Here is a 25,200-nt window from a genome sequence, read left to right on the forward strand (position 1 = left end):
CCTGGTCAACCAGAGACATCTAACTGCTTGCATTATTAAGCAGCATCATGAAAGGCACTTACCAAGGTGTGTATGATGCTCTGCTCACACCAAAGAGTGACTCAGACATCAGGTCTCCATGAGGGTCCACACAGAGGCCTGGGAGAGTAACTGTGGATGTCCCCTCAAAACCTAAATACATGAGGCACAGTCATTTGGAGACTGACCACACGGGAAGAATCAGTGCTGTAACATGTCAACCACTAGTCAACTCAAGTCACTATAAACCTTAAGACTGAAGCCTCCAAAAGACTTGATCCCACATTCCACAAAGGCATACATCCAATATTCTTCACGTGTTTCGTGGACTTGGGGGTTGTAGAGCAAGCCAGAAAGTTGAGGCCAGTTCCAGGCCTTGTATTTTCCTGAGTTATCTTTGGCTCCCAGCTCTTGTTGCCAGTGAATTCTTAGATTCCATTCTTCATTTTGCCTCAAGTGTGCACTATTTTACTCTGCCTTGCGTTATCCCCCCAGGCGTGATTGCAAGACCTCCATCCCATCCTGAGTCTACCTTTGCATGCCAGAGTTTTGCTAAGGGCTTATGGTACCTGGGTTGGTGAGTAGCAGGTGCTCCATCCTAGGGCAGCCAGCTGTGTTGGCAAACATCTTAAACCTGAGCACTGGGATTCCCGTTCTTGTACACCCCTCTGCCATCTCTGGCACTAGGTAATTTCCCTGGCTGTTGAGTTCCTTGTGCTTTAGCCATTCTCCGCATGGCTAGATCCCTCTCCCTCTCTTCGTCCTTTGCTTCCTCTGCTCCTTAGCTTGCTAACTCAGAATCCTTTAATTTCTATTATTTCTTATTCGGAGCAATTTGACCACCTAACAAAGCCCTACTAAAGCAGATTCACTACCTTATGTTCAGAACAATTGTTCTAGTTATGTATGGGTGAGTAACAATCCACTCCCAAACTTAGTGGCTGAAAAAACACAAAACTCATTCGTTTACCTTGTGAGTCTGCAGTCTGGGCGGAGCTTGGCATGGAAGGTTTGGCTTTGCTTCACACAGCAGCTCGACTTCCATGGGAGAATCTGCTTCCAAGATGACTCACTCACATGACTAGAAAGCTGATGATCACTATCAGCTGGGAGTACATTTGGAGCCAGACGAGGGCCTCCGTTCTTCTTTAGCTGGGCCTCTCCATGGACTTCTTGGGCTTCCTCAAAATATGGTGGCTGGGTTCCAACAGTGAGTATCCAAGAGACAGGAAGCAGGCCCCGCCCATCTCTTAAGGCCTAGCTCAGAAAGTGACACAGCATTGCTTTCACCATATTCTAGTTGACAATTAATCACAGAACCCAGCTTCAAGGGGCAGGACCACCAGTTCTCAATGGGAAGAGTTGAATAATTTGGGAATATGTTTCATTCACCATCCTCATTAAGGAGAATTTTTAAAAAGATACTTTTTTTAAAAGAGGGATTTTAAATTCTGCTCTTAGATGAGTATGGACTTGGTCAAAATTCTAGAAGAAAAATCTAGAATAAGGACAGTCTATGCAAGATTTTCTAGGCATGCTTTGTGGGTGTATTGGGCACATGGTGGAGTCTCAGGGCAGAAATCATTGTTGTATTTCCAGCGTGGAGAGAATCAATGTTCTTTAGGGGTGAATGAATGCCCGCTATATGCCAGGTGCTCTGATTCACGAAGAGGTTAGGATTTCAGAAAGCCTTTAAACATGGTGAGAATGCCTGATATGCTGATGGAGCTCTCCGGTCTAAGCCTTGTCGAAGGGATGGAGATTGAAAGAGGAAACTGGCCAACGGCCACAAAGAGGAGATCCATGCCAGCGACCCAGCCTGGGGCAGGCAGGAAGCAAAGAGGGCTGGGTGTGAAGAGAACCAGAAAACCCAGCAATAGCAAGAGCCTGAAAGTGAGGAAGCTGTTTAGTTGTGCAGGAAGCAGGGAGCTTCTGAAGGGAGAAGCAGCAGGGCTCAAGCCCTTGAATAGGAAGTTTATCCAACAGAGGTGGTATAAAAAGACAATCATCAAAGACATAGCAAAAGATGCATTTTTTTCTGTCCCTTAAAGTTTTACACAGATCAACAGATTTTTCACTTAGTGTAATCTTCTCTGAAGGCTTATGTATCTTCAGTACTACTGAAAAGAAAGTGAAAACAAGTTTTGTGATACACATATGTATATACAGCACAAACACACTTGATAGAGTATTGCAGAATAAAATAATAATATAGACAATATGTGACATATTTTATATTATTATAAAGAATTATTAGATAATATAATTGCCACAGCCTGTAATTAGCATTCAAGAAATATTATCTGCTACAATATACCTCTCCTTTATAGCTTTTTTGTTTTGTTTTGTTTTTTTGTTTTTTTACTTTTTACATACCTGCAGCATATTGAAGTTCCCAGGCTAGGGGTCAAATCAGAGCTGCAGCTGCTGGCACACACCACAGGCACAGCAATGCAGGATCCGGGCCATCTGCAACCTACACCACAGATCACAGCAATGCCAGATCCTTAACCCACTGGGTGGGGCCTGGGATGGAACCCATGTCCTCGTGCATACAAGTTGGGTTCCTTTCCACTGAACCACAACAGGAACTCCCACTGTAGCATTTCTGCTTCCAAAAAATCCAAGTTCACTGCTAAAAATATCCAAACCATATTTATAAAAATTGTGCTTGTTCTTTGAAGGAAATTTGAAAATGTTAAAATGTTCAAAAAACTGAAAAGAAGGGAAAATTATTAATCACTAAGCACATTGCCTCCAGAAATAAATACTTGCAAGTGTATTTGATAGTTTACATGCTATTTTGTAGTCTATTTTTTTTTCTTCATAAAATAATTAACCAACCTCCTTATCTTCCAGTATTCTTAAAGGAATGATTTTTAAGAGCTGTATCTTAGGTTTTATCAAAATAGGTTGAATCAATCTCATCTTTTTAAGTACTTAGTTTTTATGGTTTGAGGCTATGAAAATTATGCTGCATCAGACTCTGAATACAAATTTTTCCAAATATCTCTGATGATTTCCTTGAGGCAAAACATTCTAGGTAGAATTAATGAATAAAAGGACAAAAAAAAAATTCTTAACTCTTTTGACACAGATGTCTCCCTACCGTCTACCCTGAAACATGCAATCACCCCATTTAGAAACTTCATATTTTAGCATTTCACTTGTATAAAATTATCTTGAGGATTGAGTTATGAGAAGCCCTTATGATTTGCTGAAATACATATTTCCCTGCTAAAAGTTCACATTTTTACTTTCAACCCTTCCAACAACCTCCCCCCAAATACACACACACACACACACACACACACACACACACACACACACACAAACACAAAGTTAACAAATTTCAGAAGAGACCAGTGATCTTATGACTTCGTCTTCCTTATTCTCTAGAGCAAGTCTCTCAAAGTGTGGCCCCCAAACAAACAGCATGGGCTTCAAACCTTATCTGTTTTCAGTGCAAATCCTCAGCCCATCTTGAGCCAATTGAATTCGAAATAGGGAGGAGGGCCAGCAATCTGTGCTTTAACAAGTACTCCGGGTGATTCTTCTGCAAGCAATTTCGAGACTCACTGCTCTGGACCCACAAGGCACTGGCAACCATGGTGGACCCCTCTCTTAGAGGGAAGCAAGAAGGCTGATGTCCTGAGCAGCAACCTCTGCCCTGGACCCATCCCAGTAACATACCAGTCCCTAGCAAGTTAGTCCCCTTCCCAGCCTCATTTTCCTCGACGATTTTTTTAAATGGAGAAAATAAACACCTGTTTCAGGATTTTTGTAACCCCTGCTAAAAAAATAGTGCTTGGAGTTCCCATTGTGGCACAGCAGAAATGAAGCTGACTAGGATCCATGAGGATGCGGGTTTGATCCCTGGCCAAAGATCTGGTTGCCATGAGCTGTGGTGTAGGTCACAGACACATGTAGGATTCTGCACTGCTGTGGCTGTAGCATAGGCCAGCAGCTGCAGCTCTGATTCGACCCTTAGCCCAGGAACTTCCACATGCCATGGGTGTGGCCCTTAAAAAAAAAGTGCTTAAGAAATAATGCTTTTCCTCATTTTGGCAAAGTTAATCTAACTTTTTTTTTTGAAGGGATGTAAAAGCACTGAGCGCCAACATGGTTTGCTATGGAGGCTTTGGCAGACAGCAGCTCTGTATATTTCTAATGTCTCCTTGGCCATTGGAAAGCATCCTGAAAGTTGCAAATGCAATGACACTCATGGGGAGTAGCTCAGTAGGTGCTCTACACCAGTTGTGCTATGGGGAGAATACCAAAGATATATACATGGTCTTGAGCTTGAGAAACTCACCCTTCATTTGGGAAATAAGGTATTTACATGATAAAAGTAAATTTTTAATGACATGAGGCAAAAGAGAAGAGTACCTTGGTATGGTTAATTCCCAAACAGTTGGTATATATATATTAAGTGTACCTGAGAAGCAGGTGGCTCAGTAGCTGGCAGATTCTATGTGCAGGAAATGTGATGGATGCTGGGGCTTGATGAGATTCATTTGGGCAGAAGTGATAGAGTAGGCACAGGTGGTTGTAGAAGTCCCAGTAGGGGATCACAGATAGAGTGGGAAACCTGGGGGATGTTGGGTGACCACTGTAAGCTCAAGAAAGCCATCAGAACAAGGCAGCCTTGCTTGACTGTTGGAGGTGTGAGAATTGCCTCAGGTCATTGGGTGGGGGATGAGATAGGCCTGCATTCAGATTCAGACCAAGGGCAAGAGTTTGAGGACCGCCCTTCAGCTGATGTGAATACACATCTTACCAGATACTAACGAGGAGCTACCACTCCCAGAAAGGAAGAGGCGGGCCTTTCCAACCCCCACGCCCCTTGGATGATAAAACTGTAGCCCACCGATCCTGGGGCAGAAGCTTCCTTGCCTGCCCTCTTGCATTTCTTACAAGCGTCCTATCCTAACAAATTTGTTTCTTGCCTATCACTTTTGTCTCGCTGAATTCCTGCTGCATGGAGGCATAAAAAACCTGAGCCTTGGTGAGTCCAGACAACAGGGTGAGTAACTCGAATTTAAAACCATGGATTTAAGCATCAATCTGGCTTTAGGATGGGTTTGAGTCCCGGCATGTGGGTTCAATTCCCAATCTGGGTTTTGGCTAGGTTCAGGCTGTTAGGGCTGTCTGTTTCAGAAGGGCAGGAGGAAGGATGAAAGCATAGGAACCAGAGTAGCAGAATGTTGGTGTATTTTTGGAGAAGACAAGGGGCAGTTATAGGAGGGGTGTTGTTTGTGAAGAGTAGTGCAGATGAGGCTGGAATGAAATAGTTTTTGGGGGATTTTTTGTTTTGGCTTTGCCCATGGCATGCAGAGCATCCGGGGCCAGGGATCAAACCCAAGCCACCACATTGACAACGCCATATCCTTAACCCCCTGAGGCACCAGGGAACTCCTGTAATGAAATGGTGTACTATGTCATCTGCAAACAGTGAGAGTTCCTCTTCTTTTCCAATTTGGATTTCATTTTATTTCTTTTTCTTCTCTGATGGCCATGGCTAGGACTTCCAAAACTATGTTAAATTAAAGTAATGAGAGTGGACTTTCTTGTCTTGTTCCTGATCTTAGTGGAAATGCTTTTAGCTTTTCACTGTTGACTATGATGTTAGCTGTGGATTTGTCATCTATGGCCTTTATTATGTTGATGTATGTTCGCTCTGTGCCCACTTTCTGAAGTTTTTTTTTTTTATCATAAATGAATGTTGATGGAGTAAAATATTGAACCTGAGTGTGGAGAGGGAATTGACTTCTGGGCTTAGGACCTCAGACGGGATCTTGGGGAGGTAGTAGAGTACAATGGTTATGGGTTTGAACATAAGGGGAAGACTCCTGGGTTACATCCTGACTCTGCTCTTTATCAGCCATGGGATTTTAGACAAGTCACTGAACCACTCTGTGCTTCAGTTCTTCAGGTACAAGGGGCGTATAATAATGATTCCTACCTTATAAGGTTTTTCTGCGAATGAAATAATTGGATAACTCTCAAGTGCCTAGAGCAGTACATGGCGCCTAACAGGTACAATATAAAATGATGCGTAAGAAGGGTAGAGGGAGACTATGGAAGACTTTGGTTAGGCATGAGTAATTTTAATTCTTAGGAATCATCTGCTCATCCCACAATTGCTTTGTATTCACCAAGCCCCCCTCAGATTTTATGAAAGAGCTGACATCTTCCTTCATTGGGGGGTATGTTAGAACATCTTCACTCTTAAGTATCCCCTTGAATCTCAATCATTTGATTTATCTCACACTAAAATCTTACTTGTGACCATGTTTACGTGGTTAACCTTCAGGCAAATTAAGTGGGACAAGTATAAAATAAAGTGGGGACAGGTACCCCAACACAGAATGGAGATGACTCACTTTCACCAACAAAGGAATAAGGTAATTTAAACCTAAAGCCTACTCTGGAAAGAGAACATCCAAACTTTAACATGTAATCCTAGAAGATTATGGCAGGAATCTTTCTAGTAAAAATAGAAGGATGAAAATAGCATACAGGTTTATGTGATGTTCCAAGTCAACTGTGAATAAATTAAACTTTTATTAATAGGAGCGTAGCAAAGGATTACTAATTGATTCTAAATGAACTGTGATCCCATTATGGAAGGTAAATAATTGGCTAAGGTACCTCTAATGGTGGACTTTTCATTGATGTAAATTTTTGTATTCTTCTCTAATCTCATCAAATGGAATATGAAATTGTTAGAGTGTGAATAGTTTATCTTCACACCCAAGCTGAAGGCAAATGACTCCATTTGGGGGTTTTAAATGTCCTGGACAGTGAAGGAATCTGATACACAAAGAAGCCAATTCTGGTTAAGTAACTGGGAGAGAGGTAAACTCACAAGGGCTCCTTCAAATTTCACCTCCTTGATGATTTTTTTTTATTTTTCTCCTCTTGATACTCTTAGGATTGAGAATACTTTTCTTCTACAACATTCATACATTGCACTAAAAATGTTTTTAGTTGTATTTCTTTCCCTACTTCACTGAGTTTCCCATTTAAAACTTTATTTTAACCTGGTACACTTCTTGATCCTAAAGGCCTCCATGTTGTAAGGGGACTAATTAAAGAGATTAATAAATTGTAGGAGTTCCCATTGCGGCTCAGCAGGTTACAAACCCAACTAGTATCCATGAGGATGCAGGTTCCATCCCTGGCCCCCTCAGTGGGTTGAGGATCCGGTGTTGCTGTGCCACCAAATTGTTTTGGCACACTTGTTGAAAATCAATTGGCTATAAATGTAAAGGTTTGTTTCTAGAATGCAGTTTTCTTCTGTTTGCCACATCTACAGCATACGGAAGAGGCAAGGGATGGAATCCGAGCCATAGCTTCCACCAGTGCCACAGCTGCAGCAACACCGGATCCTTAATGCATGGCACCACAGCAGAACTCCTGGATTGTCAGTTCTATTCCAGTAATCTGCCTGTTATCTTTACCCCAGTAGCACATTCTTTTGATTGTTGTTGCTTTGTAGTAAGTTTAGAAATTGGGGCATGTGAGTCCACCCACTTTTCTCTTTTCTGAAGATTGGATTCAGAGAGCAGGTTCTGGGGTAAGACTACTTATATTTTAATTATAGTTTTACCATTTCCTAGCCAAAAAAAGTCTCCTGTTGGGTAAGTTAAGTGTCTTCTGTGCCCCAGTTTCCCTGTCTGTCATTGTGCTGTCTCATTCAGTAACCATTTTAGCTACACATGGCTATTAAACACTTGAAATGAGTTAATGCAAATTGAGGGATGCTATATACATGAAAATTATATATCTTATGTCTATGACCTAATCCTCTTCCCCCCAAATAAAATATCCCATTTATATGATACTCCTTCGGATACAGTGGGTTACAAATACATTATTAAAATTCATGTCAACTGTTTCATTTTTTTAAAAATAGGGCTACTAGAAATTTAAAATGGTTTATGTTTATATTTATTAACATTTATATTATAAATACACTTTTGGGTGTACGGTTATTTTTAAACATGTTTATAAACATTTATTTATGAACAAACATTTAAACTTTCTGTGTTTACATTATATTTCTATTGAATGGTGCTGATCTACAACATGGAAATAATATTACCACCAGTTAAATATTGTTGTTGTGAGATATGATTTATTATATGTAAAATGCTTGAAAATACCTGGCTCATATAAATACTAAATAAGTGTTAGCTTTAAAAATTCTTTTTAAGGAGTTCCTGTTGTGGCTCAGCAGTAACAAAACTGACTAGTACGCATGAGGACACAGGTTCGCTCCCTGGCCCTGCTCAGTGGGTTAGGGATCTGGCATTACTGCAAGCCGTAGTGTAGGTCATGGACTTGGCTCAGATCCTGAGTTGCTGTGGGTGTGGTGTAGACCAGCAGCTACAGTTCCAATTCGATTCCCAGCCTAGCCTGGAAACCTCCATATGCCACAGGTGTGGCCCTAAAAAGACCAAAAAAAAAAATGCATTTGAAAGTGGTCAGGTTCTTAGAAGCAGGGAGCAACTCATCATGGGTGATCCTCCAATGAGAGACATGGAACGGCTGTAACACTTCACAGGAGGAAAGCAGCTAGCCTAAATCCTTCAGGTTTGCAGGGGAAGCTGACTGGGCACAGGGACTCTGTCAGAGGGCAGTGCAATTCCCAGACTGACAGCTCTGCAGAAGTCAACTGTTTGGACACTAGTGTTTGGAAGAATGAAGTGGTCAAAACTAGGGAGAGCAGTAAGGTTTAGATTTCTGGCTACAATATGTGGTTTAAAATGTGGAGTATCACCCAATTCCTCTTAAATTTCAATCTTTTTTATCTAGAAAGGAGTTAACGTACGTTCAGCGCCTTGGGTTTCTTGTCTCTTTAGAGCATGTTAGAGTTACTAGGTACCACCCATTCTCCAGACAGGTGCCATATTTGACTCAGCCAGGCAGAGAAGCCGTTGAGAAGTAGCATAGCAATGACGTCCCTGACACCCACTGCAGCCACCGCTCTTAAGTAAGCTATTATTTCACATCACAGAAGCAGCTGTGATTTGCGAAGCATCACTCTGTTGAGGTTCCTTAGCCCATGGGCATCTTCAGCTCAGTGCCCTAGATCAACTCACTTTTGTTGCAGCCTGAGTATTACTGCAGAATGCTTCCTTCAAGGCCAAGGCCACCAACAGGTTTTTATTCGTTTTTCTCTTCTGAGTCACGTAACAATAAGGGTGCAGGTCCAGAGCTTTATGAAAATTAGGCTTAGAGCTTATTTTCTTTTAATTTACAGGCCCTTAAGAGCTTCTGACTGCTGCTGTTTTCAGTAGCCTGTTTTCTAAAGGGCTCTGACCACCTGTTAGAGTATCTAGTCTGTTCTATAGAGCTGCAGAGGCTTAGTTGCATATGTGGCTCAGAAAGCGGCAGGAACAGAAAAATATGGTGCTCAAAGTAATGGAAGACCAAAGCAATTCAATAAGAATTCCACATATTTATTTTATCACATATCATTTTAAATTTACAACCAATGGCGGTCTAGCTAAACTTCCTCTGTATGTGTGTGTGTGTGTGTTTAATGGACAAGTGAGCACCTGTTGTCCATTTGGGGGCTTTCACTATCAACACATGTATCTGTTTTATTAATAAATATTTGAAAATGGTTAACAGGGCTCTTTTAATTTGCACAAATAGAGACATTCTTTTTTTGACTTCATATTTTAGAAGTCCAAATGCATCAGTTTCTCAAAGTGTTGTTAAACTCTTTCAGCCATTCTGGCTTTTCTAGATTGTAGTCCAACATACTAGAACTTCCACCACAAAACAAATGAATGAAAGATAAAATGGTGAATATTTGAGAATGTCCCTTATAAAGGACAATGGACCACATTACAGTTCCAAAGCGACACAGCCCAAGAAAAAAATAAAATGGAGTCCTGAAATTAATATTTCTAATTCTTTCATGTTAAGTCAAATAGTTTTGTAGGGCAGAAGGCAGAAGACTGAAAGACTTTGTTCTGGCAATCTAACTATACAGACAGCAGAAAAATGGGGTTTTATGTGTTAATTCTGTGTGCCTTCTACATCAATGCTTAATTAAAAACAACTGCCGAAGAGAGAAACACTAATTCTTGAAGTTGGTTGACAAAAGCCTTTAAAAGTCTTGTCCTTATCTCCCACTCCCCCAAAAAGGAAAAAAAAAGTCTATTTTTCCTTGATGGTCCAACATGTTTGGTAGAAACAAGCCATGGAAGCTTTTACCGAGGACTTCATGTACATTGATTGAAAATTGTTGAAACAAAACTGGGTTCTCCTGAGATATATGTATGCATTTTGTTTCTTACAAACAAGGGTTTCTTCTTAGGGTAGAACTATTTTCACTGTACTAAATGTGATTTGAGAGAGATAAAAAAAAACCCCAAAAAAACAAAAAACTAAGAATGCTACCCAAAGTGTCACGTAGGTTGGCTGAAAATGACACCATAAGTAGTATTGAATGATTTGGTTGGTGAAGTTTTTCATCGCTTTTTACAAAAATCTTAAATACAGGAAAACATGTAAACACTGTGCTCTCGGAGAGCAAGTACCTCGGCACGGTGCATCGTACCCCTTCCAGGAAGATCGATTCTGGCGAAACACCCCCTCATCAGTTTCAAAACCAACCGCTGGAACTACTCTCTGGTTCAGGAGCAAACACCACTTTGCACATCTCAGAGTTCTCTTGGTGCAGCGGGAATTCAGATCCTGCCACGAGGATTTCTTTCCTTTTCCGAGAGACATAACCTCTGCCTGTGGACAGCCTTTCATACTTGGTCTCAAGTTGCCTGCATAACAACAACAATAGTAAAATCACACACACCTGAAAGTTGCCTCACACTGGTCAGAGGCCAGAGCCACGTTATTGAGTGAACCTTTGAGGCTTCTGCCTCAAAGCCATTTGAGAAGGGATGTGTGTGCCTAAGATTGATCACTTTCATTCCCACAAACAGGGTGAATTTTTTTTTTTTCTTCCCATTTTTTTTCTTCGCACCAGCAGATAGCACTGCACATGCCTGGGATATGGGAGCCCCGCCACTCATTTTTCTGGAATGAAGGATCAAATTCCTCTCAGCTTTTGGAGGTGTTGCTAAGCTCTGCAGGCTTTGGGATGTCCCCCACCCCTCATTCCAGGAGCCCCACCTTGGGAGTGAGTCGGGAGCAAATCCAGCTGGATTTCAGCTGAGAAGGCTGGCAGGGAAAACTCCCTAGAGCTCTGGCCTGAGGGAAATGCAGACCCAAACCAGTTAGCCTTGTGCTAGTCACTGAATTTTGACCATTGGAAGGTTGATTTTTAAAAAATGTATTAATGGAAGTTTGTTCTAGACATAAGTTAGTAGAAATTAGCAACAGCTTAATATGCTGAATTTAACCTATAATCCTTTCTTCTGCAAAAATACAATCTGGTCATATTTGTCCTTGTATCATCTAGCCTTCCTTCCATGGATCATGAAATATTAATAAAACAAAAAAGGTGCTCAGCTCTGGCCTACTAACTGATCACAAATATGCATCTAGTATTTTTGCTAAAACTATGTGACAACTCTTATGGTAAATCAAATCCCTTTGTTTCCTTGATAAATTATCTTGGATAGAATATATTATCTCTGTAATAAACTAGTCATTCTAGTTTCTTGGTATCCTAGAAACTGGCTTTTCTTTCAGTCTTAACAATTACTCTTTTAGTCATTTAAAGACTATTCATGTTGTACTGGGTTTTTACCATTTTCCTTTAATTTCTAAAATGGAAGACTCGAAATTGGGTGCAAGTTCCTGATACCTGAGGATAGCCCTGGAATATTCCACAAGCACCACTTCTTACCTGTATGGAATTCCATCCCTGTCCATCTGCAGGCAAACTAAGAATGGGTACTGAGAAAACTGCACTGTGGAGATAAACTCCAAGCCGGCTTCTGTTTCCGCGCTGATTTCCAGGCCAGCTTTCACAAAAGAGGAGTCCACTGTGATGTCACCAGTTATTACCACGGTTACCCTAAGAATTGAGCAAAACAATCCATTAATCACATTAACTGAGCTGAACTAAAAGCTGTAATCTCACAGGGTCTGAATTTCTGATGCTGATAACTGGAGGGAAACACTTATGGGACAAATAGGTGATCTAAATGTGCTTAGTGTTCTCTTGGGAACCACGGCCTGGTTTGTCCCAGGAAGGGGACAGTGAAGGTTTGCCCTCCCCCTAATGGTCCCCACCCCCCGCCCCCAGCCTTCAATTCTAGATGAGGGAATGAAATGTCTATCAGGCACTAAGGTTTGGTTTGGGCATACCAAGAGCCAAGATGAAAACATGGCTGGGGCCCAGTCCTTTCAGGAAGTCAGAAACACCTGAGTTTTCTTAAAATGAAGCCTAAACTCACCAAGAAGACGGTTGATGTTTCTGATGATTATCTTGCTAACTAACTCCCTGTTGGCTTCTAGGTAGCATTTCAATTCCATTTCATCACTTTCTCCAAAGGAGCTCTAGTGACAGAACTCTACGGTTGCCAAGATATTTGAAAAACATACAGTATCACAACAATTCCTACAGCATGTACAATGGGTGCTCCAGAAAGGACAGATATTATAGATTCTCCAAGGATCACCTGGAGACCCGGATAGACAGGCCTTCAATTGACTAGGATGGTGCTTGAATGAAAAGGAAGTGGAAAAACAATCCTAGCAGAAGGCCTGCCTCTTGGACCACTCTAATTTAACTGTAGACTTTAGATGAAATCAGAGTTGTATGTCCATGCTCTTTTGATGGGGCTGCTAATTTTTGCTGTGCAACTCACAGCACACCCGCTCCTATGGCTGGTGTAAAAGTAGGTCAGAGGTAGTACTGTGTAAACCCCTGAATCCCTTACCATACCTTCTAATATCTTCCACTCAACAAAGGCTTAAGAGATATTTTTTAAATGAACACATGGAAAATGGAAGATGAATTGGCTACAATGTGGACACTGGTTGATCTTAGGGATACTGTGTCCCTTTCAAAAAACAAGATATTTTTTGTTGTTGCTGTTGTCGATTTCCTTCTGTAAATAATTCAATTCCATTTAATGTGAGGAAACTTTTACCTAGAAAATACATCAGGAAGCAGAGCAAGGAGACCGATTCAGTGGGAAGCCCTAAACTAGATTGCTTATCCCTCTGAGAACCTCTCCTGTTTCTCATTCTTTGTTTCCTTTTACTAACACTGTGGGTCACCTTTCATGTTAAATGTGCCACTTTTTGATTGTTCTCAACTCCTTCACTCATTGTTCAAAATAAATTAAAAATCTAATTTTAGCATTCCTGTCTCACTCCTGCCCCCTGTATTTTTAAATATCCAAAGAGATAAAAATCAACTGCATTTCCATTTTCTTTTCTTTAGCACTATAACAAACATAAGAATAATTCTTTTGATTATCACACTGGTTCAAAGATATTCTTTTATGTTCAAAATAAAACACTTCCATTTGATCCAATAGGTTGATTAGAGAAACTAAAGGAGCTGAGAAAACTGGGTTTAGAAAAATGAATGCTAATAAAAACACTTAAGGATTCATAGTGTTTAAGACTTAGTTCTGTGAAAAAGTGATCTTCTTTTTCTCCATTGAAGACAGTAAAAGAAGCAAGATTATAAATTCCAACAAGAGGGATAAGCTTAAAAATTTGCTTAAAAGTGTGTTAAGGAGACAATGTTGCCTCTGTGAGGATGTGGGTTTGATCCCTAGCCTTGCTCAGTGGATTAAGGATCCCGCATTGCTGTAAGGTATGGCCATAAAAAAAATTAAAAAGTAAAGTTTTCTTTCTTTCTTTTTTTTTTCTTTTTTTGTCATTTTAGGGCTGCACCTGCGGCATATGGAGGTTCCCAGGCTAGGGGTCTAATTGGAGCTGTTGCTGCCAGCCTCTGCCAGAGCCACAGCAATGCCAGATCCCTAACCCACTGAGTGAGGCCAGGGATCGAACCTGCAACCTCATAGTTCCTAGTCGGATTCGTTTCTGTTGCGCCACAACGGGAACTCCAGTAAAGTTTTCTGACAGCACTGTCACCTACTACAGTGGGATACCAAGAAAAGATAAACATCTTGTCCACTGGGCAGGCTGTCCATGGATGTCTTTAAAAGCAAAAAATTCTTGGCAGAGTTCTATTAGGTACCTACCCTTCCATTCCAAGAAGCTATGGAAATAATGACTTCCCATGGTTATTTCCTACTCTATGATTGATAATTACAAATAGAAAGCCTAGGTTTTGATAGGTCAGAAGGTTAAACAATTCCAAAAAGCTATCTCTGCGGTTCTTTGCATAGAGCATTAGACTTATGCTTACCGATTTTTCACTCGGGTCTTTGACTCACGATACCACAGACTAAACTCCATTGAACCTGAAATATCAATAGCTAGACCACCCTGGACCTCCATATTGGCCTTAAGTCCAGATTGCAACTGAAGCTCCTAGAAACAAAAATGTATAATAATAGTCAGAAGGAGGAGGAGAAGAAAAAGAGGAAGAAGCACAAAATTTGGCCAGCCCCTTTCCAAAGGCACATTCAACCTCCTGCTCTACATAATGCCACTGAGTTGTGTTAATGTTGATGTCTTTCTCTAAGCTTGGAAACACATTCGAATCTTAATCACCAGAAGATTACTGATGTGCTAAATCATTTAGTCAATTAAAATACTAAAGTAGTTTAGAGTCCATTGAGAAGGGGCTTTCTTTCCATCCTTGCCGCACTTTGGAAGGGGCCATGTTTCTCAAAGTGTGGTTCCCTGACAATTAACATGAGCATCCAGGGAACGTGTTAGAGATGCAAGCCCCATACCCACTGAGTTAGAAACTAATAACTAATCTGACCCCAGAAATCTGTGTTTTACTAAGCCCTCATGTGATTCTGATGCACCCAAATGTGAGAACCACCAGACTAGGGAAAATGAAGGCATCTCCGTGAGGAATTCCGCGTGGCTTTGGGGTAGGGGTGAGAGGTGGGGACAGATGATCTCTCGAAGTCCTTTAGCACTTCTGTAGTTATGTGCTGTGTCAAATATAGTAAACTGCATCCCGCTGGCAAATGAAAGGCAGGATGAAAACTGCCAGAGCAGTATCCTAGTTCCAGGGATTGCCTAGGAAAGGAAAGCTAAGGCAAGGCAACTTAACTAAGCCTTTATACTTTATTGTTCGACCTTTGAAGTGACAACAAAATAACAAGACCAACACAAACTCCAAAGCATATTCCAGAGGACAGGATTCATTTATAAACATAGTCCTTCCTCAGCAATTCTGTAGTTGTCTGAAACCCATTGTTTTATGCTGTTTGCCAGCATTTACACTTTAATTCTCACAATTTCTATGTACATTAGATGGGGTGGTGCTGGCTGAAAACTTTTGCAGCTGGATTGGAATCAGATTGCCTGGAGACAGTGTGGGAAATGATAACAGTTCTGGGAAAAAGGCTCAGTACTCTTAATTTTGATATTCCTCCAAAGATCTTAGGTTCATGGCAACTGGCAGCATGACTAACTTCTTTATGTAACTGCCCTACTCAGACCAAACAAGCCATGCTTTCTTTCCCCAACTATGAATGCCATGATTTCACTTTCTAGAAAGGATTGTGTTGATCCTTGATTTCCCTGACTTCTCTCTACTTTGCAAAAATGAGGCAAGAAATCCCAGTCACAGAACTTGATTTACTGGAAAAAGTCTGAATGGGGCAGGAAACTACCTTCAGTCGGAAAGACACTTGGATGAAGGCATGAGATTCTCCACACTGGGCTCAGGACGCATTAGGAAAGAGCCCTGAGGATCCTTACTGCTACATTAGGTCTAGAACGGGATGTTTTGTTGTAAGATGCGGGGGGTTCCTCGGGCATCATAACTAATCTGAAGGAATACACAGTATCCTGACAAAACCACAATGACCATGTCCTAATTGTAACCTATGCTCTAAGCTGCAGAATCAAGGTATGCACTCTAATTGTGATCATTCCCAAATAAACCCTACTGGGTGCCAGTCTTTCTTTTCTTTGGCTCACGTTCTCTGTTTCCAGTTGGAACACGATAATCTTGTTCGCCAACTCAGCAGAGGTCCGTGACATGGACTTTGGCTTTCCCACTGACGTACATTATGTAGATGTCAAAACACACCAAGTCCCATGGAAAAGAACATTTCACGGCTACTAGACCATGTGCCTTTTGTGGGGAGAGAGCATTTCCACTGCAGTGTGGGTTTTGAGGAACACCTCGGCTTTCTGGGAAAACTCCACTTCTCTCATGCCAAGGCATCACAGGAGAATTCTTGTGTATAGTCACAGAGAAATTTGCTTGGACCCCCACAGAAGGACAGACCACAGATCCCTATAGAAGGACACACTTCTCTTTCCTTTGTGAAAAGGACTAAACCACATAGTGCAGTGGTTCTAAGTTATGAAGAGTAAAAAAATAAGGAGAACTTATTATTCACTTCTTGCACCCCCAAGCCTCTATATTTGATATCTCATTTAATTCCCATACTAATTTTCCATGGTAGGTATTATATCTGAAGATTGGAAAGAAAACCCAGGCTAGGAGATTACATGTGGAGCTAGAATGAATACCCAGACTATTTCTAGTGGGGAAACTTTTCTAATACCATACATGGCTATCATGAAATTACAGTTCTTGTTTGTCTCCTACTGCGTGAGGAAGCCTATTCTGAGAAATATTGCAAAAAAAAGATAAAGCATAGGGTAATGTCCTTGTTTGACCCAGAGCACATATTTATTTAAATTCTTGTCTATAGGCTAGAAGAACAAGATGCTTGAGCTTTGTATTTGTTGCTCATATGACCCCTTTGATCTTTTACTTTTGGTCCCATGGGTTTTCTTATAGTTCAGACACTGGTATTTTGACAGCTCATCCCATTGCTTCCATTCAGGAAAATATGTTCTGGCTAAAGAGGATCCCCCTATTAATCTAACTTTATCAGACATCCTTCTCTGAAGACTAATCCAATTAGCTGAAAAGAGAGAGAGAGGAGGGTGAGCGAAGAGTAATTCCATCTGCCCTGGGGCTGTGACAGGCCATCCACTGCCAAAATTTCCTCCAATGTCAGCACTTGACCTAGAGTGGTATGTGCCTCTGTAGCTGGGATGGCATTACTGGAGTGCTCTGCAGAGGCAGGGAGACTCAAACAGCTTATTTGTATATAAACCCACATCTGCTACATACTCCATTCTAACAAATGCTGGCACTAGGTTCTGTTTAATAGCTAAGGGAAGATGTCGCTCATAGAATGTGCCCATGGTGCCATGGCTTAGTGAATAGAAAAAACCTTACAAGATCATGTAGATCAGGGGTTGGCAAACACTGGCCAGCAGGCAAATCTGGCCCTCTGGCTATTTTTGTAAATAAAAAACTTATTGGAGCAGTGCCATATTCATATGTTAATATACCACTCTACAATGAGCAGAGTTGAGTAGTTGCAACAGAGACCCTTGTGTCTTACAGAGCCTGAACTGTTTACTTTTTGCCCTTTACATTAAAAGTTTGCTAGCCCTGCTCTAGATTACCACTATGTTAGCATCAAGTTTTATAACTCAATTCAGACCCTTAGGTATTGTTGATGGGTAGGTGAGTCCAGACAGATGGTACTGAACTGTAATTATTCCTGCATCTTCAAATGTGGACTACTTTCTCAGCGCTCTTAGGCATTCTTCAGAGATGTTCTTTCATTAAGAATGCATCTCCCCAGGAGTTCCTCTGTGGCTCAGTGGGTTAAGGACCCAACTGTCACTGCTGTGGCTTGGGTCACCCCTGTGGCACAGGTTCAATCCCTGTCCCGGGAACTTTCACATGCCACAGGCACAGCTGAGAATTCTTTATAGAGAATGCATCTTCCCAGAGATGCATTGGAATATACATATAATACTGCAATGGAAATGTGCATTGTAAAATTCTGATATAAACTGACAACAATTTTTCATGCATAAGCTCAAGGATTAAGGTATGAGAACCATGGCTGATTGTCCTTCTTTTCATTCATATTTACAGAAACACAATTTAGTTCAGAGTGTCAATCCCACCAGTGAGAAACTATATTTACTAGCTTCCCTTGCAGCTAAAGATATTCATAGAACACTGATTTGGTCGATAACAAAAGGACTTCCTTTTCTAGATGCTTATCTTTTGCAGATACAGATAGGGCTTGCAGGAAAGTTCTTGAAAAAGAGTCAGACTCTGCCGCCTCTTAACCTTCCCTCTTCCTTCCCAGAATGAGGAATTAGTGCTAGGAATGCAGCAGTCACCTGATAATCACGGCAAACATGATGTTAAAAACCACCAGTAAAGAGGGCCAACCTGAGGTAAAAGAGTCTGGATGCTAATAATATGTCAGGGTTTCCATATCAATTCTGGACTTCTACTTCCAAATATTTGTTGCATAATAAAGATCAAACTATTTGTTCAAGCTACCCCCAAACTGGCTTCTTTGATATATACAGCTCTCCTGAATTGTTGTGAGAAATAATAAAGATAGGGAATGAATATTTAGTTCCAACCAATGATGCTTTGGTGGAGTTTTAGTAAATCTAATACTTATAGTCTCTCCCAGATCTTAAAATTTATGATTTCATAACCAGAACCCAACAAATCAAAATCCTCAAATGATCCAGCAAAGAACAAAGCTGATGAAAACTTTGGATCATCCATTCCAAACGCCTCATTTTATGAGCAGGAAATGCTGGCTTAAAGCTATGAAGTAACTGCCCAGGAGCATACAGAAGGTAAGGCATGGAGGCAAAATTCAAACCTAGGCTATTACTTATTAATTTAACCACAAAGGCAAAAACTTCCCAAGCAAGTCCTATAGTCTGTAAATTTTAATCCAATTCCTTATATATCTTTAATATCTCAAATATAAAGTGCAAGGGATCACTTGAATTTCCCATAAGATCCTTATTTAGCAAATGAAAATAAGCCAAGGTATTTAAAAACATCAAGCATCAAGCATTCAAACTCAAAGGTTATTCAGATTAGCCCTCATCTGTTTCTCAGAAAATTCAATGAGGCAGACCACTGCCATCCCACAGTAGCTGCTTCACCTAACTTATTGCACAGAATATATTGTTATATCTTAGTACAGCAGTGTATGATTTGGGAGTGAAGAAAATAAAAAACTATTCTGAAGAATGCAGGTCAAATGAAGGAGAGTACTCCTATTCCCTAACAATGAATTAACCTATGAACATGAGAATTCTGGGCAAAAAGTCTCCATTAGACCTATGGTTGGTGTCAGTGATTGCTTCTGCCTCTAATTTGGCAAGGTCAAAATTATGCACTACTTGGCTCTTTATCATCATTGTCATAATAAATGATGTCATGTAGTTCAGCTCCTGCTTTCAGAAAAAAATATCATCTAAGCCCTTGTGCCCAGGAAAACCAAGTGGAGAGAAAATGCCATCTCTTGTCTGTTGACTCCTAGGTAATTTTCTCCATGAATTTTGTTTCTGTGACCATCACTTTCCCTCTCTCTCTTTCTCTCTTTCTCTCTCTCTCTCTCTCTCTCTCTCTCACACACACACACACACACACACAATCTCTCCCTCTCTTCCTCCCTTCTTCTCTCCTTCCCTCTCTTAGTTTTATTGAGATATAAACATTATATTATACTCATGTTGAGTATTTCCTCTTGTGCCCCAACAATGAAAAGATGTCCCAATCAACTAATAAAGTGAAAAGACCCTGTTTACCCATAGTAAAGGAGAAAAGGGAAAAAGGCAATAATACCAAGAGGGCCAAATGCTTAGAACGTGAGGTCCAAGTTGGGTAGAACCTTGTCTTGCATCCTCCAAGCACAGAGCGTGTTTAACATGTGCCTGGTACATTTAATGAACACTTGCAGAATGAAGGAATTACCTGGGAGTGATCTATCAGCAGAATAAGTCCTTTCACCACACTGATAGGGTCACTGGATGCTGACAGCATTTTGGACATCAAGTCACTGTATCCATTGAAAAAAGTGACAGGTCTGAGCTGAACATCAAAGAGGAGGGGTGACAAGCCAGCATAGGAATCAAGGTTCTCCTCCCCTTCATCAGGAGTGGCTGCAATTAAGGCCTCCAGTCCTTGGGCTTCAATGACCACCTGGAGAAAACAGATACAGCATTTGTGACATCGGTGCCCTTCCTGCCCTGTATGTGCTGATGAGTGACAGCTAGAGCTTTCCTGGGGGTCCAAAACTTAAATATCTGCAGCTGCTACGCTAAAACAAAGCAACTCTCTGCCTGAATAGAAGATGAGCTCCTTGTCTCCCCTGAATCCTCACAGCCCCCGTTTGAGGTCAATGTGATGGTATCCATTGTGCAGAACAGACCAAAGAAAAGCTCAAATGGCAGAGGCGGGACCCACACCTCTTCTGCCTGAGTACAAAGACCAGGAGCATTCCATCTTGTGGTGTCATCCTGGAGACTCCTCGTCTTTGCAGAACAGTCCAACACAGTGGATGGGCTATCTTGCAGAGCCCCTAAAAAGAGGTGGAGTGGACCTGGGGACAGTCGGCCTCCGTCTGCACTGTGAGAGGGTGTGGAATTCTCTGAGCCATGACCTGTCTTTCCACATAAAACCTTCTCCAGTCTGAGGAAAGATGATGAGCACGGTGAGGGGCTCCCATCCTGACCTCTTCCACGTACAGGAATCCTACATATTCTCTGTCCTCCCTCCCCAGCATCTCAGCCACTGGGCGTTTGGCATTTCAGAGCACATATCAGAAGACAGATGGCGATTCCTCAGGACAGACAACGTGCTATTCTGTCAAGAGTGCCATCCAAGGGTGTAGTCATATATCATTGAAAAGAATCACGTTTATACAGCACAGGATCATTTTAAAAGCTTCAATGAGTTTATTTAGAAGGTTCTAACTTGATATGCATAAAAACTAAAAAGGAAGTATATTTCACAATCAGGAAGCCTTTAAAGATTGTCACCAAATCCGGAGGAAAACTAAAGGGATAGAGGTCAGCCACCTGTCACATACCTATGCTTTATTCTTTTTTCTCTTAGCACTATTGAAAAACTATAGATTGACTCCTTAGAGAAGCATTTTCTATTATGAAAACTTTTATTATGGTGAATCAATCTCTTGACAGAAACACCCAGAGAAGGAAATATATTCTAGAATGAAATATCTGGAACTCCAAGGAATATGTCTATGAATAAAAATGGAATATTTTTAAGGGAAATAACATTAAAAACTACTAATAAAATTTTTTTAAATTTAAAAATAAAGAAAAAATGGAATATTTTAAAAAAACATATGTAAAAAATACTGGCATGATTTGAACTTGGCCAATGTGTGTGCCTTTGGAAAAGAAAAATGGATATATGGCAAGTCCCATGAATCAAAGCACGTAGGTTGTCAAATTGATACTTTTAAACTTTCTCTGAGACTCTAAACCATACAGCCTCTCATAGATGATGGAATCATGGGCGAGATGGAATTTACTCATTCTATGGTGTTATCATTCGTGTGCATTTTGCTTGACTTTACACTCACTTCTTGCAAACGTCACGAAGCAGAATTCATGGAAAATGCGTTACCTGAATAGCATGAAGAGGCGTTTTGCCAACATACTGGAAGATGTTCAGGTTACTTCTCCTTAGAATGCCAGAACCAGAGTAGAGAATGTCAAGGCTGTAAGTTGATGCCGAATGGGGACCACCTGATGACAAAAAACAACCCCCAAATTTAGCAATAGTCCCAGCAATACCGAGCTGGGGAGGGGCAGAAAGGGAGAACCCCTTTTTGGGTTACATACGTTCTATGTAGCCAGTATAGGCAGAAGAGGATCCACTCTTGGAGAAACGGTCATAATTATGAGCAACCATTTCCTTCAGAACTCGACGGACCATTTTGCTGTAACACGTAAAAGGGAAAAGCTGCATATTCGTTGTCATGGCTGTTTCCCAAGTCAGACTTGGAAAGAACCCAAATCCTTAGTGGAAAAAAGAGGGGGCCAGATTTTTCCTCGTGCCGCTCCAAGACTGGGGAGGTGCCAGCTGGAGTGCCAGCTTCAGGATGAGGGCTTTCCCCTCCATTCCTCAGATATTTGAAATTCAGCTTGGTATCAAAATGACAGGACACCCAGTCATGAAATGCCTTAAGCTGGCTGATGGACACACCTCAGGAGTGGAAAACACGTGTTCTTTGAATCACCATGGTTCTATATTGTCAAATAGTGTATACTTTTTTTTTTTTTTTTTTTTTTTTTTACCACTGAAAGGATACATTTACTTTGGAATCTAGGTGCTTATTAGCACAGCGGTTTTATTTTATTTTTTTTTTTTTTGTTGTTGTTGTTGTTGTTGTTGTTATTGTTGCTATTTCTTGGGCCGCTCCCGCGGCATATGGAGGTTCCCAGGCTAGGGGTTGAATCGGAGCTGTAGCCACCGGCCTACACCAGAGCCACAGCAACGCGGGATCCGAGCCGCGTCTGCAACCTACACCACAGCTCACGGCAACGCCGGATCGTTAACCCACTGAGCAAGGGCAGGGACCGAACCCGCAACCTCATGGTTCCTAGTCGGATTCGTTAACCACTGCGCCACGACGGGAACTCCAAATAGTGTATACTTTTAAGGAAAGTTGTACCAAACTGGAGAGGTTGCCCAAAACTTCTTGAAATGTTTTCTTGCACCCTTTAATGTTATCACTGGCTAGTGACATAAAAGAGCAAATTCCCAGGAATTTCTTCGGTATTTCTGTGGTTTTCAATTAAACCAGCATCTCCTCTAGAGTGAGTTTTTTTTGTTTGTTTGTTTTTGTTTTTTTAGGGCTGAACCTGTGGCATATGGAAGTTCCCAGGCTAGTGGTCGAATTGGAGCTGCAGCTGCCAGGCTATGCCACAGCCACAGCAGTGCCAGATCCAAACCTCATCTGGGACCCATCCCATAGCTCACAGCAACGCCAGATCCTTAACCCACTGAGCGAGGCCAGGGGTCAAACCTGTATCCTCCTGGATACTAGTCAAGTTCAGTGAGCCACAATAGGAACTCCTAGAGTGAGTCTTAAACTTTACTCCATGTCTCTAGCTTGTCTAAATAGCTAATTAGTGTTGAGATATTCCTATCCCTGACTCCTTAACATGAATCAATATATCAGCAATAATAAAGTTATAACAGCACAGAAAAAAATCAAAACAATCAAAAAAATCAAAACCATCTTTTAGCCTGGAGAAGAAAAGAGGAAGAGCAGTCCTCAGATAGTCAAAGAGCCTGAATGATTAGATCTGTTCTGCTGGGTTCCAGGGATGAAATCGGGGCCAACAGGAAGATTTCAGTTATGCCAAGCAGCAACAGTGAGAGTCTCTGAGCAAGTGAAACTACTGCCAGTGCAGAGGTGCAAGCAAAGACTGGAAACCACCTGCCAGGAAACTAGACCCCCAGGCTGGAGTGAGATATCAAGCATGGGGACCTTTCACTTCCCTTCCAACTCTGACGCCTTCAGAGCTGAGAATCTGACCCATGGTGTTCATGATGGCACTGTCATCTTCCCCAGGCTGCTCTCTATCCCCCTGCTTCCTCTTCCCTGGCCCCTGAACCACTAGGTTTACAAGGCAAGGGCTGCAAATACACTCAGGATCCCCTCATCAGTCTCACAAAAGCAAACAAGCAGAAACAGAGAAATGAAATCCATTTGACTTGGCATACGGCACTTCCGAGAGAATTTGTTTCTTTTCTCCATCACTCATCTGCTCCCTCCTTATTTGCACTGCTCATTTCTCTCTACTTACTCCTCCTTTTTCTTTTCTTTCTTTCTTTTCTTTTTTTTTTTTTTGGTGGGGGAGGAGGGGCTTTTTTGCTTTTTAGTACCATACCTATGGCATATGGAGATTCCCAGGCTATGGGGTCTAATTGGAGCTGTAGCTGCCAGCCTACACCACAGCCACAGCAACTTGGATCTGAGCTGCATCTATGACCTACACCACAGCTCACGGCAATGCTGGATCCTTAACCCACTGAGCGAGGCCAGGGATCGAACCCACAACCTCATGGTTCCTAGTCGGATTCATTTCCACTGCACCATGACTGGAACTCCTCCTGTTTCTTTTTATTTCAGCCTTATTCCTTGTTTCTCTTTCCTTCACTGTTTTACTGCCTCTTCCCCCCCCCACCCCCAATTTCCTTTCTCTTTATCTATGTCCCATCTTTCCCCCATGTCTGTTTTTCTTTTCATCTGGGAACCCTCAAATATGATTTTTCCTGAATGTAGTGCTTGGCACATAACTTGGGGGGAAAGGGAAATCCCTTCCTTGGCCCTCTGATTTCAGTGAGGAAAAGGGCCATTAGTGAACTTGAGAGAAGAGACCTGGGAACTGGAAGGGAAGTTCATCCAAGAAAAGTCTGCTGATCCCATTCTGAAGTCTGAAGTCTTCTGATCCCATTCTGCACACTTTGAATAGTCCTCAAAGGTGGGTCCTGTCTAAGCTTTTAAATGCAAATGGTAAATGCATTCAATCTGTGATAAATGAGGCTTCAAAGATCCCTAATATTTGGAAAGTTAAGATGAAAGACCATTTGGTAGGAATTTGCCTCATTTTATCATGCGAGTTATAAAAATAGTCCTATTGAAAATGCAGTTGGACTTTTAAAACAGTGCTAACTTTTGGTAATATACATTACTTCAAATGGGGAGACCTGGAGTGAAAAAATCAAACCCAGACTTCCAAATCAGAGTACCAAGGTGAAGTTGTTTCATCTGGCCCACAAAATAGTTTCCTTGTGGGAAATTTGGCAAACTCTTGGGTTTCACGCAACATAGCCCAGCATAAAGACCACACCGTTATTATTAGCCATGTGTGTTCCACACCAGGAGATAAACAGGCTTGGTTAAGCAGAGACAGGGGCACGATCTCATACCTTGCAGGCATTTCAAAACGTAGGATGTCTTGGACAATGGAGAGCATGTATTTATTCATTTCTTTGGGAAGCTCCCCAATAGAGAGAAGGATGTTTTTTACTTCCATGTAGGACGGATTGTTATTTAAAATAACGGCAGCTGCTGTAGTACGCACAGTCTTTTCGTGAACTTTGCGAGTCTGGTGATATATCCTGTTCATGGTCTTCTTCACCTGTTCATAAGATGTTCCAGCTTAGTTAGTGCATAGCTAGATTTTTTTAATTGATAATGTGGCAGGAAGAGTTAATGCTTGTTAAGATAGACA

At 41.4% G+C, this 25,200-nt stretch overlaps 1 protein-coding gene across 1 annotated transcript in view; it reads right to left on the reverse strand.

Annotated features, from left to right (window-relative positions):
* MTTP (microsomal triglyceride transfer protein) overlaps positions 9,475-25,200 on the reverse strand; it is a 50,809-nt gene continuing 35,083 nt past the window's right edge. Inside the window, 7 exon segments of the mRNA NM_214185.1 lie at positions 9,475-10,817; positions 11,852-12,022; positions 14,339-14,463; positions 19,898-20,125; positions 21,578-21,699; positions 21,796-21,893; positions 24,896-25,107. Coding sequence (NP_999350.1) covers positions 10,646-10,817; positions 11,852-12,022; positions 14,339-14,463; positions 19,898-20,125; positions 21,578-21,699; positions 21,796-21,893; positions 24,896-25,107 — 1,128 coding nt within the window. The 3' untranslated portion in view covers positions 9,475-10,645.

Source organism: Sus scrofa, chromosome 8, assembly GCF_000003025.6.
Source record: "Sus scrofa isolate TJ Tabasco breed Duroc chromosome 8, Sscrofa11.1, whole genome shotgun sequence".
Lineage (NCBI taxonomy): Eukaryota > Metazoa > Chordata > Mammalia > Artiodactyla > Suidae > Sus > Sus scrofa.